The following is a 14,706-nucleotide window of genomic DNA, read 5'->3' on the forward strand; positions in this document are numbered from 1 at the left end:
ACCAAAATAGCTCATCAACTCAGAACAGTCAGTCACGGCTTCCTCATTAAAACAAGGATGTGTCGATGCATCTTCGTTTCCTCAATGAGCTAAGGGAGCTCATGGGTAGAGTGGTCTCTATTCCAAGGTTATTTAGGGGGTATCGATGAGGATGGGAAGCATCATGAAGATGGGCGGTTAAGTGAGGGAAAGAGAGAAAGGGATTTGAACATGAGAAAGAGATTTCAAGTGCCCTATATGCATATAGAAAGAGCAGCATTCTTTTGCTTGTTTCAACTCTGATTTGGGGGAGGGAAAGAGAGAAAGGGATTTGAACATGAGAAAGAGATTTCAAGTGCCCTATATGCATATAGAAAGAGCTGCATTCTTTTGCTTGTTTCAACTCTGATTTGGGGGAGGGAAAGAGAGAAAGGGATTTGAACATGAGAAAGAGTTTCAACTCAGAGAAAGAAAACGCAAAGAAAGGGAAGGGAAAGAGAAAAATAAAAATAGAGAAAAGAAAATGCAGAGAAATGCAAGGGAAATAGAGAAATAAAAATAGAAAACCATAGAGAGAGAGGGGATTTTCACACACAATTTTGAATTTCCCCCAAAAAGTTTTCTCTCTCTTCTTCTTCTTTTTCTATTTTTCTACTTTTTTTACTTTCTTCGAGGTCTTTTTCTTTTTTTTTGCTTTATCTTTTTTTCTGTGCTTGGACGGCCCTGATCATCCGAGATTCCCAAGAACAGTTCAGGGTCGTCCAAGCCCTAGATTCACTCTCTCTTCACATTTATGAACCTGAGGTCGAATAGTGACATTTATGAACCTGAGGTCGATAAGAGCTTTTCTCATGCTTATCCGTGCTACATGCCTCGCACACCCAATGTCAAAAAGATCATCCATACAACATTTAATGACATTTGGATGCACCTTTAAATGGTATACCTCATGTGGTGCACTTGGGTCATGGCCACTATGTTGATTGTATACAACAATGGAGAGTTGTTTTCGGTCTCCAATTAACCTATGAACATTCACACGAAAAGTGCATCCACATCGTTTGGTAGTCTTACATCGACGAATGCATTTGCTACCCCTTCTTGATTCTCCCCCACGATGACAAATATAACTTTCTAGATATTTGGCATTTGTATGACACTTCTTTAAGCATGTGGAGTACTTAACTTGAATGTCATCTAATACCTCCCTCAACATGGATTCTTCTACTACATACTCTTCATTTGGGGCGTTACTTGTATAATGATGTTGCATGTCTAAAGGGGTTGTTTTTTGTATGTTTTGACATCCACATGCATCAATGCATGCTTTCACATATACCCTTGATAACCCATGATATCGTGTGTCTATGGACCAACCTTTTTTAATTTCTTGCAATGTATCTTTTAACCCCAAATGACGAGTTTTAACATGGGCATTTGCCACTATTTCTTCCCATTGTTCAACATAGGGTATCCTCAAATTAGGAGAATCCTTTAAATATATTTCTTTATCTTCCATTAACACTAATCCTTGTTTCATTCTTTTCCATGATCTAAGATCCACTATCACTCCGTCATTGGCATCTCTCAATACCGCAAGTGATATATTACAAAGGCCTAATATATCACTAACCATTAATTGATAACATGCTTTATTAAAGGTAAAAAAACCCTTAGGCATAAATAAGCGTGCGTCGGGATATTTCACAAGATCTATATTCATTGGATTGACATTATCACTATCCATTGAGTCATCATCACTAGCACTCTCACTTGTTGTGTGTGCATCTGAATTGACAGAATCACTAGTGGTATAAATATCACTCTCATCTAATGACACCCATGCATCATGCGAAGCATTCGTATCGTGTTCCTCAATTGCATAAGAGGTAGAACAATGTGATGGACTTCTATTTAAGTCGAACATCGTTCATGCCCCTAAACACACATAATATTCAAGTTTGACATTAAAGATTGAAACCACGAAAATAAAAGCAAGAGTAAGTATGCAAACAAAATTTGGTAAAAGGGAATATAAGTGCATGTTTTACTCAATATCTTTCTAGTATGTGCTCATAGTGCTCATTTCTCCTATCTCTCTTTACCAATTTTCTGTTTCCCTCTTTATGTCTCAATATCATGTTTCATATATCACTTCTCCTATCTCACTTTACCAAATTACTATTTCCCTTTTTATGTCTCAATATCATGAGATAATAATGAAAACATATAATGTTTGGTGACATAATAATGAAAACAGAGAAAAAGACGATAGAGAAGTGGTCGACGAGGAAAGAGAGAAGAAGACACAGAATATGTCGATTTTGAACCCTAAATGAAAAAACAGAAAAAAGCATAAATATGTATGGGGTAAAATAGAAATCCATCATGTTCATAAGTGGAGAAAAGTTTATTTGCACACCTGTGATTCTTGCTTGTGATAAAGAGAAGAAGACACAGAAATTAGGTTATTCTTGCGTATGATAAAGAAATCAGGGTGCTCGACGAGGAAACAGAGAAGCGAGGAAACAGAGAAGAAGACACAAAAATTCACGATTTTGAATTTCCCCCAAATAGACCCCAAAATAGTTTTCTCTCTCTTACTTTTCATTTTTGTTTTTTAATGTTTTTTTGCTTTTTATTTTTTCTTATTTGTTTTTATTTTTATTTGTGCTTGGACGGCCTTGATCATCCGAGATTCCCGAGATGAGTTCAAGGCCGTCCAAGCCCTAGATTCACTCCCTCTTCACATTTATGAACCTGAGGTCGAATAGAAACGAGGGGATTGTGATTCTTGTCAAAATGTTCATCGGAAGAGAAAATGAAAGAAGAAGATTAAGATTACAACAAAGCATAAATGGTCAGAGTTGTCCAGTGGAACAAAAGTGTCAAGGGTTCAAACACCACTAAAAGTAAATCAGGGAAAAAAATGAGCTGCAATGCATAACTGACAGCAAGGACGTGAATACGTTCACGTAAACTTTGCCGAAGTTGGGGCCCATTCAAAGTGAAGACTGAATGCATGCTCAAAAGAGGAATTAATGGTGAATTTTGAAAATATATAATAATATTTTTATTCAACAATAGAGCTCTTGAAATCTGCATAACGAGCAAGAGAGGTCATTCTTGGGGTCGCCAATTTTGTGATTTGGATGCCCAAGCATCGACAATTAACTGAATCATATGGTAGTGAATCACAACCAAGGTGATGATGCCATTGTTCATAGACTTGCCATGCTAAACCCAAGGATATATTCCCCTAATTCTTACTCTTATTCCTTTTTATCCTATATAAAAGGGTTTACATATTGTCTTGTTTAATTTTTTATTCAACTTGCCAAAAACTTATTGTAAATCAATGAGGTTTATAATAGTAGTTCTCCGTGTCATCTGTTAAGATTCATGTTAAAATTGACTTAATATGTATGTAAACAACGCTCTAAGAAAGAAACGACAAAAAGGGAGGTGGTGAAATCCCTTATGAAATTGTCAACAAGTTGATCCTTCCACTTCATTCAACGTGAAGACATTCTTGGCATAGTTCTTCACGAGTGAAAATGCTCATTTTCATGTGGAGCTTGTAGAGACATTTTTTTGTATAAGCCAAGGGTGCTCAATTTCTGAAAACAACTCAATAAGAAAGAAGCATTCAATGAGGTCATCAAGAGAACATGTGTAAATGCACATGTGTGTGCCACTCAAGCAACGCTCTGGTGTTGTAGAGTTCGTGATCAGTGTGTTGAACTGCTGGGGTTATGAACGAGGAGAGTTTGCAAAGAAAGAGAGAGAGAGATGAGCACATACAAGAGATGGAGATAATATATGAATCAAGAAGCAAAGAGTATATGATGAAAATATGCTGTATTAAATTGGGAATATAAGATTCTGACCATAAGGATGATACCTTTTCTCTGCCACACTCCAAGAGAGAGATGAGCACATACAAGAGATGGAGATAATATATGAATCAAGAAGCAAAGAGTATATGATGAAAATATGCTGTATTAAATTGGGAATATAAGATTTCGACCATAAGGATGACACCTTTTCTCTGCCACACTCCGACTTGAACCTTTGACTTCGATCTTGATAGACGAAAAACTTTCCGAATGAGCTAGCTTAATCTCTTGATTACTGATCAATGTATTTTTCCTTGATGCTGACATGCTTCCTTTCCTTCTCCTTAAATAGGTTTTTGAATAAGAATGCATGTGGTATGTGAGTGCATCTGATGAATGGAATGCATTTGATGTATGATTGCCACTTGGCACACATTTGTTATGTGTGATGCATTGACTAACCATGTTGCTCATCAGAGTCACCATGTATGCAATATTGCATAAGACATAGATACAATGATGAAAATATAAACTTGTATAAGAACTTATCCTAATGGTTTATACTCAGTGTTTTATATGTGAACAAAGGAAGATGTGATGCTTGGGCAAACTTTTTGTGCGTCCAAATCTTATTTCATGTGTTGCCTCCTCCTGTATGGATTCAGGCCCCTTTCATGGAATTGACCCCCTTTCGCGGGTTGGGTCCCTTTTTGTGGATTTGGGGCTCCGTCATGGATTCGACCCCCCTTTTGTGTGTTTGGCCCCCTTTGATAGAATTAGGTCTCTCTTTGTGGAATGAAGGCCCTTTTGTGCTTTGAGCACCCGCCTGGTTCTCACTTGCGCGCACTCCCAAAACCTCAATCACACTATCTCTGCACACACATGGACACAAATTTCTTCCCAAGCCATGACAACGTTTGCGTCCTCGAAGAATTTGCAAAGATGGTGTCATGACTTGGTGGGTCCAAGGGTAGAAACCAATGGTAAGTTGAGAGTACAAGTAATATGTGCAGATTATGGAAAAAGAAAATGACAAAAACAAAGGGGAGTAGCCAAATGGTTAAGGCTATTCATTATTTGGGAAAGATGTAGGTGCAAAGCCTGGTAGACGTATGCACTGGAGGAGCCTACCCTTTTTGCATCTCCATGAGAAATGGGCTAGGTGGGCATAGGAGGCTTGCCTCTCTCCGCATAGGTTCTTTTGATGAATGGGTAAATACCCCATTTGTTGTAAACCAATTGTCTCATGGGCCAATTTTGGTCTTAGAAGAAGTTAATGTATCTGTCTTTCTTTCTTTCTTTCTTTCTCCCCTCTCACTATAAAAGGGGAGGTTGAGAGACAAATAAGAGTTCCCTCAATTTTGGGGGAAGATTATTATTTTGGACATTTTCTTCTTTGGTTCTTAGAGTCTTCTTTCTCCTATTGGGTATCAGGGTTAGAGTTTATTTCTTTTAGGGTTTCTTGTTCACCATTTTTGGTTTCTGCCTTCTTGCACCCCCAATTTTGTTTCTTGGAGGTTCCATTTTCTTATCTCATTCTTTGGTTCCTTCTTATGTTTCGGGCAAGGTTTTTCCCCAAGGTTAGTGTTTAGAGTTTTCAGTTTATCATCTTCTTCTACCATGCTAATGATATTTCGGGTTATGGGTGGCAGTAATTAGGGTTGGGTGAGTTCGGTGGTGGAGAGGTTGGTTTTAGGAGTTGCTCGGTTTGGGTGAAGGAATCATGAAGAGGATGCATAGATCCTACATCAACAAGAGGCGATGTAGCCGTTGAATGTAGGCAGGCCTCGCTGAAGCTTGCGAAAGCTAACCTATCTTTTACCCATTAGACTAATTTGACTCCTAATCTTGTCTCTCACATACTCTTATCTACAAAGGGTTTCATCGATGTACTTTTTAGTTGAATTACTCTAAATTTGTTGTATTAGTTAAGCTTATAACTGCATTACTGTTGTTAATTAACATGGGGTCTGGGAAGAAGTTTGTGTCAATGTGTGCGGAGATAGTGTGATTGTGGCCCGATTCCACTAAAGGGGGCCGAAAGGTGGTTCTGCTCAAGCAGCACATGCGCATTTACGTGACAACTGTCCTTTCTGTGGGCACAAGCAGACCACATATCTCCTGCACAATGTCAGAATTGGCACGAGCATGTGTGTGCACAATCTCCTGCACAAGAATGTCTGGTCACTAAATTCTTGTTTTATTCTAGCAAAAAAGCCAACAGAACAATGGCTTGATCTTTGTCAATTTTGATCTCAAGTCTAAGAAGAGTAATGCACATGTTGAACTTGATGAGAGTTGAGGCTTCAGATCCTTCCGGCATCTTCAACTCATCGAACTTTTTCTACAAATACAACTTTTTTCTCAAAGACTAACTACAGGTTCATCAGAGAAGTTTTGTTCTACACAACGTACTTCATTTTTGGAGCAAGACCAAGTTATTCTGGTCATTGGCTTTGCTTGTAAATTTTCCAATCATGTTTCACCCGATGTGAGTGAAGGCTTCAGAGCATTTTGCACTAGAGCAACTCTTTCTTCAAATTTAACCTATTTGTCAAAGTCCTTGATATATATATATATATACTGTATATATATATATCTAACTTCCCCTGCAGCCTCACTGGAGAAGTCTGCTTCAACAATGTGCGTAATTTCTATAGCAATTCATATTGTGCTCACTGTCTTTGCTTGTAATTCTTTCCCATAATCATATTTCATTTCTTCAGGCTTTAAATTGAGTAAGCTTTACCAAATGTTGAAGTTGGTCTTTCCATCAAAAGGCATCAAGTCAATCTTTGTAATTGCCATGGCTATTATACCAATTGTTGTGTGGATACGGGGACAAAGATGATATGGAAATAACAGCAAAATAAATAGATGAAAGTCAGGATATGCGAAGTTTTCTACATTTGGCAAATTGCTATTTCCACTAAGCAGACTAAGGCAAAACTCTCAATTCACGCTCAACCTCACTTCCCTAAAATAACAGATCCCTAAAACTTTTCTCTCCAATAATTTTCTCCTCGTGTTCAATCACAAAGAACATCTATTTATAGTCCCTTACAAACATAACATGCATGAGGCACTTAGCTAACATTCACCATTAGACTTGTTTAACTTGCAAAGGCATGCAATGGTTAAACCTCATTATAAAAAATATTTGGCGTAATTCAAGCTATACTAAGAACATTAACTAATATATTATATTTATATCTATATTATATCCATGCATGTGTGGGTATGTGAATGCGTGTGTGTATATGTATATCCATGGATGTATTGATAGATGGGTATGGACTATGGATTGATATACATGCGTATTTATGGATATATGTATATCCATGGGTATGTGCATGTAAACCCAGGAATTTATAGATGCATGGGTGTAAATGGGTGGATATATATGTATGTATAGTGATGGATGTATGATGGATATATGGGTTTGTATATCCATGGATGCATGGGTAGATGGCTATGAATTTCTATATTTTTCTGTATTTATGTACATTTGTGTGAATCTATATCTATATTATATCTATCTATCTATCTATGGTATGTATTGATGAATCAATGGATCAGTAGAATGCATGTATATTATGGATCGATATTGATGTATAGACCAGTATTGATATAAGGATTAATGTGGATACATGAATCTATATGTAAATATCAAGCCATGACCTTGTGCTATTTCTTTGTTCGACTTTTTAAATCTTTTTTTCTGATGGACAATAAGTGGCATGCATATATTGTCTCATTCACCTTATGTTTATGCTATATTATGGTTTATCTGGATTAATAAGTTACTGAATTAAGATCATGATCCTCACATTCAACATTCTGCCGTGTGGATGGCAAATAGTAATGTAATCCAGTTCAAAGTTAAGAGTTGGAGAAAAAAACTGCAATTGTATTCATGTAAATGATCCATAATTAGAAGTCTCTTGTCAATAGGTAGGTCATTGATGTTGAAGGAAGAAAGCTCAATAACGTGATAACATTTCCTCCTGATGGTGCCTTCATTGTGAATTCAACAATCGAAGTTGTATCGTCACAAAGAGTAAACTTCAAGTAAAGACCTATTAAATGTATACATTGATATATTTGTTTGCGATATTGCACACAATTTCTAATACTTCATAGTGTTAGATTCACGAGTGCGAAACTTCGAGGATCGGGTTGGAATATTCCATTCCCACCTTTTGGCCAGGGTTGGTAAGTAAAAGAGATACCCAAAGCTAAGTTATACTTTTGTGTTATGTTTTACTGGATTCCTATGATATATTAATCCTTAATTAAATATGAAAATTTAGACTAAATTTATGCTATTTTCTTGTAGGTTTGACTCGATTTATTTGGACGATATGATACGAATTGCGAAGGATATAAGAGGGGACTATCTTATTGTTGAGAAGGCTCCTTATTCATGGAAGGAATAGCAAAATCCATGGCAATATAATGTGATCAACGATCAACCAATGCCTATTTTTATATGTATTTTTTGTCTACATTATTGTCACATAATACAATAATTGCTATTTTGGCCTTATGGAGAATGTAAACTATGTCAAATTGCTAACTACAGTGAAATTGCATTATTGAGATCGAAAAATTATATCTCAGAAGTCTTGAAATCTTTGGGGGAAATGAATATTGAATGCTGGATGTTCAAATTGATGTAACATGTAAGCCTACAATGGATGTGTCGCTTTAGTTTGAATTCGTTATGAAGAAAAACTACTGTATTGCAATATTATTATGAAGAAAACACAACCATATGCTATTAGTATTAAGAAGAAAACTAACAATATCTAATAGCAGGAGAAGCATTACCAAAATATGTTTCAGAGACGTTAAAATCATATTAGAAAAGGATAGAAAGGCTAGAATTTGACAGGGAAGAATTGGTTGGCTTGCCTTAAAAAGTTATTATACAAATGGCAGAGAAGCTGTTTTGTGAGAACGAGGGAACTAAAATTTAGATTGGGATTGATTGTCGGTTGTGAAACAAACACCATTCTTAGCTGATATCCTTCGTTCAAATTCGGAAACAAGTGTTTGCTTCCTCAAAGGTAATCCTTGCACACTTTCAATTGCCATACTAATCTTGTCTGTATCATTCCAATTTTATCAGATGTCCCCGGGAATGATGGAATGATTGAATGGTGGGAGATGTTATGACATTACTAACCAAATGTAATGTTATGGACCAGTCAGTGGCCACTATATTCTCAACTCAATTCACGAAGTGGTTCATTTTTGAAAACAAGTGTTTGTATTATCATTTATGTATGTATTGAGAATGCTAAAGTGCTTATAGTTTCTGTTAATAAAACACCCTGACCTGCAGTCTCCTTCATCTGCCAAGAAGACACAGAAGCAGAGCCACAGAGACAGAGCGAGAGAGATGGCGTCCCCTGTCAATGTCTCCTTCCCCAGCACGCCCATGTCTTCTTCTTCTACATTCTTCTTAACTGGCACAACGCTTCAACCATTTCTTCTGCCTGTGAATCTGAAGAAGGGCAGATATGGCGTTACCCACAGGGTCAAGTGCGTCGCCCAGCCCTTGGAGAAGAAGACAGAAGAAGCCATGGCGTCTACAACGAGAGTTGCCCGGAACGAGAACATGGCCAAACTACAAGCAGGTTATCTCTTCCCAGAGATCGGTCGACGCAGAAACGCACATATCCAGAAGCACGCTGGTGCCAAAGTTATCAGCCTTGGCATTGGTGATACCACAGAACCCATCCCGTCCGTCATAACGGACGCCATGGAAGCTAAAGCTCGTGCTCTTTCCACAGCCTCGGGATACAGTGGGTATGGTGCCGAACAAGGTGAGAAAGCTCTCCGCTCTGCTATTGCTAAAAGGCTTTATGGTGATTTGAACATCAAAGATAAGGAGATATTTGTCTCTGATGGTGCGAAGTGTGATATTGCTCGCCTTCAACTCTTGTTTGGTCCCAAGGTTTCCATGGCTGTTCAAGACCCTTCATACCCAGCTTATGTTGATACAAGTGTAATGGTAGGCCAAACAGGAGGTTTTCTTGCTGATGTTCAACAGTATGATAAAATTGCATACATGAAATGTACTCCAGAGAACAATTTCTTTCCGGATTTAGGGTTAGTGGAAAGGAAAGATATCATTTATTTCTGTTCCCCGAATAATCCAACAGGGGCAGCAGCAACTCGAGCTCAGCTCTCGCAACTTGTCGAATTTGCGAAGAAGAATGGGTCTATCATTGTGTATGATTCGGCCTATGCTATTTACATGTCGGATGATAACCCTAAGTCTATATACGAGATACCGGGAGCACGGGAAGTTGCTATTGAAACAGGATCGTTCTCGAAATATGCGGGTTTCACAGGCGTTCGCCTCGGATGGACAGTTGTACCTGATGAGCTTTTGTATTCGGATGGTTTCCCTGTGATTAATGATTTCAATCGGGTAATGTGCACATGCTTTAATGGCGCATCAAACATCGCCCAAGCGGGTGGCTTGGCTTGCTTGTCAGATGATGGTTGGAAAGCTATAAATGAAGTGGTGGCTTTCTATAAAGAGAACACACAAATTCTTGTGGACACTTTCACATCCCTTGGATTCAAGACTTTTGGTGGTCGCAATGCTCCTTACGTGTGGGTACAATTTCCCTCTCGCAATTCGTGGGATGTGTTCGGGGAGATTCTTGAAAAATGTCATATTGTGACCACTCCAGGTAGTGGTTTTGGACCAGCAGGTGATGGTTTTATTCGTGCCAGTGCTTTTAGCAATAGAGGGAACATTTTAGAGGCAGCAGCTCGGCTCAAGGCTCTTTACAAGCAATAGGGCTTTTACTTATTTATTGTGTTCTGGGTATGCTACTACATCATACTCCAATTTGTTTTTGGTGGTTTTGAATGATGGTTTTCTCATTATCAGAGATCATTGTAGGTAGCCTCATTACAAGATAGTGGAGAGAAATGATCTCTTGTTTCTAAGTATGCAAGTAAAGATAATGTGTGAGTTTGTTCTTAGAATTTAAAGCTATATCCAAAAAGGCTTTAGCCACATGTCAACCTACTCTTGGTTGGGTGGAGTAATCGTGTTGTTATGACTGAGGTTCTAGTGTTGGAATCAAAGCCTAATTCCCTTATTATCATGATCAGTTCATTAATGTTTTGTAGCTTGTGCTACCAAGAGAATGGTCGATGATGGATTGGCTAAACGGACAAGGTTGGATATGGGGTCATCTTCATCCAGTTGAGGGACACATCTTAGAAATAGTAAGACCATTGTGCCATCTAGGTCATCATCAACCTTAATCAAGGTTGTAATATCTTGTTGCTAAGATCGTGTCATCTCTGACGAGGCGCACTCCAAAATACCCCTGTTGTCTGTCATCTCTAGTGTTTCTTTGCGTTACTTTGTTACCATTGTTGGTAGTGTGATCTTGCGGTAGTCACTTTGGTAGAGTCTGGTAATTATAGTGAATGTAGTACATAGGATAGGGGCACCATGCGTAGATGTTTGGGAGGAGATTAGTACCATCAAATGGACTTGGGATTACTTAAGACAATGTTTTGGGTGCATGTTTCCCAAGTAGGTCATTTTCTTCCCTGCTTGGTCCATACATCTGCATTTGTGGCTCTGGTTTGTAGTGTAATTTGTAAGTGCAAAATTAATTCCCACAATATTATGCTATAATTGGCTTTGGAAACTATCTTTTGTGTGAGTAGATAACAAGTTTGAGGATTACATTATACATTTACATATATTTGTCTATGAGACACAAAAATAGTACACATTAGCCACAAATTTAAATTTGGCAGGGGTGTAGGAACACAAGGACCTACTTGGGTAGTTATGCTAATACCTTTTTGGGTCTAGATGTCAAAGTTGCCTAGTTAGAGTTATGCTAATACCTTTTTGGGTCTAGATGGCTACACCAATTTGGAGAGTTTATTGTTAAACGTGTCACCACCAATCAATTACACTTGAAGCTTGATTGTTGTCTATCATGAGGAAACTTTGTAGGAGACCAATGCCTCATAAAGATTGTCTACGTGGGATTATCCCTTCGTTGGTTAGGACTCATGGGGTGTATAATCCCATTCACACCCCTAACTTTTGTCACTTAATGTTCATGTCAACCCAATAGAGCTCATACGTCTTTGGTGTTCTTTCTAATCTCTATGCATTTCTTGAAAGGGATATCTACGTAGGCATCAATTATTTTATTGAGTTGGTTTTGGCCAATTGAGGCATCTTATACCACAATTGATGATATAGTATTATTGGGATTGCTTACATGTGATACACAAATTTACATCGGAAGTGATAATCAATGGTAGATCGTAGAGCATCTTGGCTTATATCTTGTTTGAAGCGGTAAACAATCCTGTTAGCTAAAGAATCCAAGAATTTATAATATGAATGATGACTATCAAACCCTCCCTTATGGCTTAGATTTCTCCTACTCATCGTTCAAATCTTGATTATCCATCATTTGTGGCGCATTCCAATTCCCAACGTTTTGCAATGCTAATCCAATTCACAATTTTTTTATTATGGATGCTAGCCCTTTGTACTCAAATATTTGCAAGTCTTTCTAGCACATTGACTATCATTGCCCATTCAGGTTACAAGTTGATTCAGGAAAAGAGAAAGGGAAAGATGCACATGTACATCCCTTTTCAATCTACAAGTTGATGCCCAACTAGTCCATGTTTGCCACAATGTGAGGACACTTTTATTTCTTCTTTCGAAATCAATTTTGATGTTCTCCCATAGGTTCATTTTGCATCTTCAAGAAAAGGACGTCTTGTTTTAAAGTACACAAGGTAGGTTGTAGAAGTATTTTTAAAGTCAATTTAGAATATTCTAAGAACTAGTTTCATGGCTAGTTTTGAACGGGTGAGAAGACAAAAAATCTTCTCGTCGACTTTGACCTTCCCATATCAATTGTTTCTTATTTTTTTGTGATAGCAAAAGTGGCAACTTTGGCCTCATCTATAGGACTTCTCGGCACTTGGTGAAAGATATTAAACTTATGGGGCAAGCATAGGGTATAACCTCTATGCAGGAGGACCAAGTTGATCATGTTTATGCCTCTGAGCCAAGCAAATGGGATTGGCACCAAGAGGGGATATTGTAATGTGGAACCAAGTTGTGATTTGGTTCATGCTTATTATATTAGAATCTACTAATACCTTATGTTTTGGAATCTTGATGGCTGCACCAAATTGGGGAACTATGTCATTAAGCACAGGAGTGCTTAGACACTACTGATAAAGATTTTCCCCAACACTTGTTATGATGTCATTGTGAAATGAGATGGTCCATGTGGGATGCCTTTTGTCAAAATAATGCCTAGACCAATTGTTTCTTCCTTTTATGTAACTTCAAAAGTTGTGACTTTAGCCTTAGGTATATGACTTCTTAGCATCATCGTTGCGTCAGAATAAGGTCAAATGTTGATTAATGAGCATGTGCACTTGGTGATGATAAGGGAGGTGAAACATTTGGGCAAACATAGGGTACCATCTATGCAAGACAACCAAGTTGTTAATGTCTATGCCTTTTAGCCAAGAGGATGGGATTGGCACCAAGTGGGTATGTTGTAAGGTGGCACTAGGTTACGAGTTGGTTGGTTCACTTTGAGTAGATTCAAGGCTACTAATATCTTTGATGGCTAGACAAAATTGGGGAACTTTATCGTTATGTGCCAAGTGCTAAGACACTATTGGTGTGGGTGATCTCTTGGGGAGTTTTCTCCCCAACAATTGTTATGACATCATTTTGACATGAGGTAGTTCATGTTGGATGTCTTCTGTCAAAATAATACCTTTGAGGAAGACATTTATGCAAGCCTCAATTTTCATAGCTAAAATATGTAGGATCATCATTGTCTAAGAAACAGGTTTCCTTTAACCTCTTTAATGGCCAATCTCACTCAAAGATCAATTGTCACAACTTTTTGTTAGTGTCTTTCTAATGCAACAAGACCGTTATCATGTGTTTGAAAGTATGAAATTAAAATATTCACCTTATGAGAATGAGCATTTTGCTATTATGGGCGCTCTCAAGAAATGTTGTGCTTGATAATGAAAACATTAAATGGTTAATCAGTCATACTGAAGACTAGCCATAAAGGGTCACTCGGTTCATTCTCTTGCTTGAGAGAAAGGCTCCAAATACTGAACCTTGGTATTATTGTCAATTTTGTACTTTCTACGAACCTTGCTCATTTAAATGGGATAAAGGCTCATTAATTTCATTTTCTTGATAGAGAGAAAGGCACCATATACTAAACCTTGGTATTATTGTCAATTTTGTACTTCTTCCAACCTTGCTTATTTAAATGCAATTCAAATGTACTTTATGGATATTGAAGTTTACATGCATATTTGCATGGCCATTAATAAGAAACTAAACAACAAATCTAAAGTAGTTGATAGATTTTAATGCCCCCATGAACATGTTAGTTGTTCCTTGGGTGATTCAAAGATCTCAAAGTATGAGAGACATGGGGACTTAGGTACTAAAGGCAATGAACATAAGGATGATGATAACATATGCCTTATTGAAGTACATTCTCGGAATCCACCTCACTTTTAGGTTGAGGTCTTTTAAGACATTCAATGGGCCTATAAAAAGTAAGCCATTCGTAGTCTCTTTTTTATTTTTATAAAAGATTTTCTTCAATAGTATTAAGAACGAAACGCCCGAAGGCTACAACTTGAACCTAGCTACCAAGAAGGTTACAAGTTTCTTTATACAATGATATAAAATACAAGGATGTTTACATTTGTTGATATTCAAAGAGTCCATGGAAGTCGATATTGCCATTGAGGCTCTTGAGCTACCATTGTAAACAGGGGCACCTTTTTCCATAAGTGAAGAAGCTTTTTC

At 37.7% G+C, this 14,706-nt stretch overlaps 3 protein-coding genes across 3 annotated transcripts in view; 2 read left to right on the plus strand and 1 right to left on the minus strand.

Moving 5' to 3' along the window:
- LOC147858445 (Plastid-lipid associated protein PAP / fibrillin family protein) overlaps window positions 1-8,365 on the plus strand; it is a 14,763-nt gene extending 6,398 nt beyond the window's left edge. Inside the window, exons 2-4 of the mRNA XM_087326900.1 lie at window positions 7,777-7,889; window positions 7,968-8,033; window positions 8,158-8,365. Coding sequence (XP_087183026.1) covers window positions 7,777-7,889; window positions 7,968-8,033; window positions 8,158-8,257 — 279 coding nt within the window. The 3' untranslated portion in view covers window positions 8,258-8,365. The remainder of the gene's footprint in view (window positions 1-7,776; window positions 7,890-7,967; window positions 8,034-8,157) is intronic.
- On the minus strand, window positions 731-3,207 carry LOC147858446 (uncharacterized). Its single transcript, XM_087326977.1, has 2 exons — window positions 2,402-3,207; window positions 731-2,310 (listed from the first exon to the last, which is right to left on the minus strand). Exon 2 carries the CDS (start codon window positions 1,904-1,906, stop codon window positions 731-733), a length of 1,176 nt encoding a protein of 391 aa, XP_087183103.1. The 5' UTR covers window positions 1,907-2,310; window positions 2,402-3,207.
- An 831-nt stretch (window positions 8,366-9,196) lies between the features above and the next one.
- On the plus strand, window positions 9,197-10,863 carry AGD2 (Pyridoxal phosphate (PLP)-dependent transferases superfamily protein). Its single transcript, XM_087326899.1, has one exon. The coding sequence runs from the start codon at window positions 9,226-9,228 to the stop codon at window positions 10,639-10,641; it is 1,416 nt and encodes a 471-aa protein (XP_087183025.1). The 5' UTR covers window positions 9,197-9,225; the 3' UTR covers window positions 10,642-10,863.
- The last annotated feature ends 3,843 nt before the right edge of the window (window positions 10,864-14,706 follow it).

The sequence above is a fragment of the Azolla caroliniana genome, unplaced genomic scaffold, assembly GCF_043228905.1.
Source record: "Azolla caroliniana isolate FFs.n. ecotype wild unplaced genomic scaffold, voAzoCaro1.0.p SCAF_11, whole genome shotgun sequence".
Taxonomy (NCBI): Eukaryota; Viridiplantae; Streptophyta; class Polypodiopsida; order Salviniales; family Salviniaceae; genus Azolla; species Azolla caroliniana.

Excerpts from the sequence above, each read along its gene's own strand:
- LOC147858446 (XM_087326977.1), bottom strand. The coding sequence starts at position 1,906 with ATGTTCGACTTAAATAGAAGTCCATCACATTGTTCTACCTCTTATGCA.
- AGD2 (XM_087326899.1), top strand. The coding sequence starts at position 9,226 with ATGGCGTCCCCTGTCAATGTCTCCTTCCCCAGCACGCCCATGTCTTCT.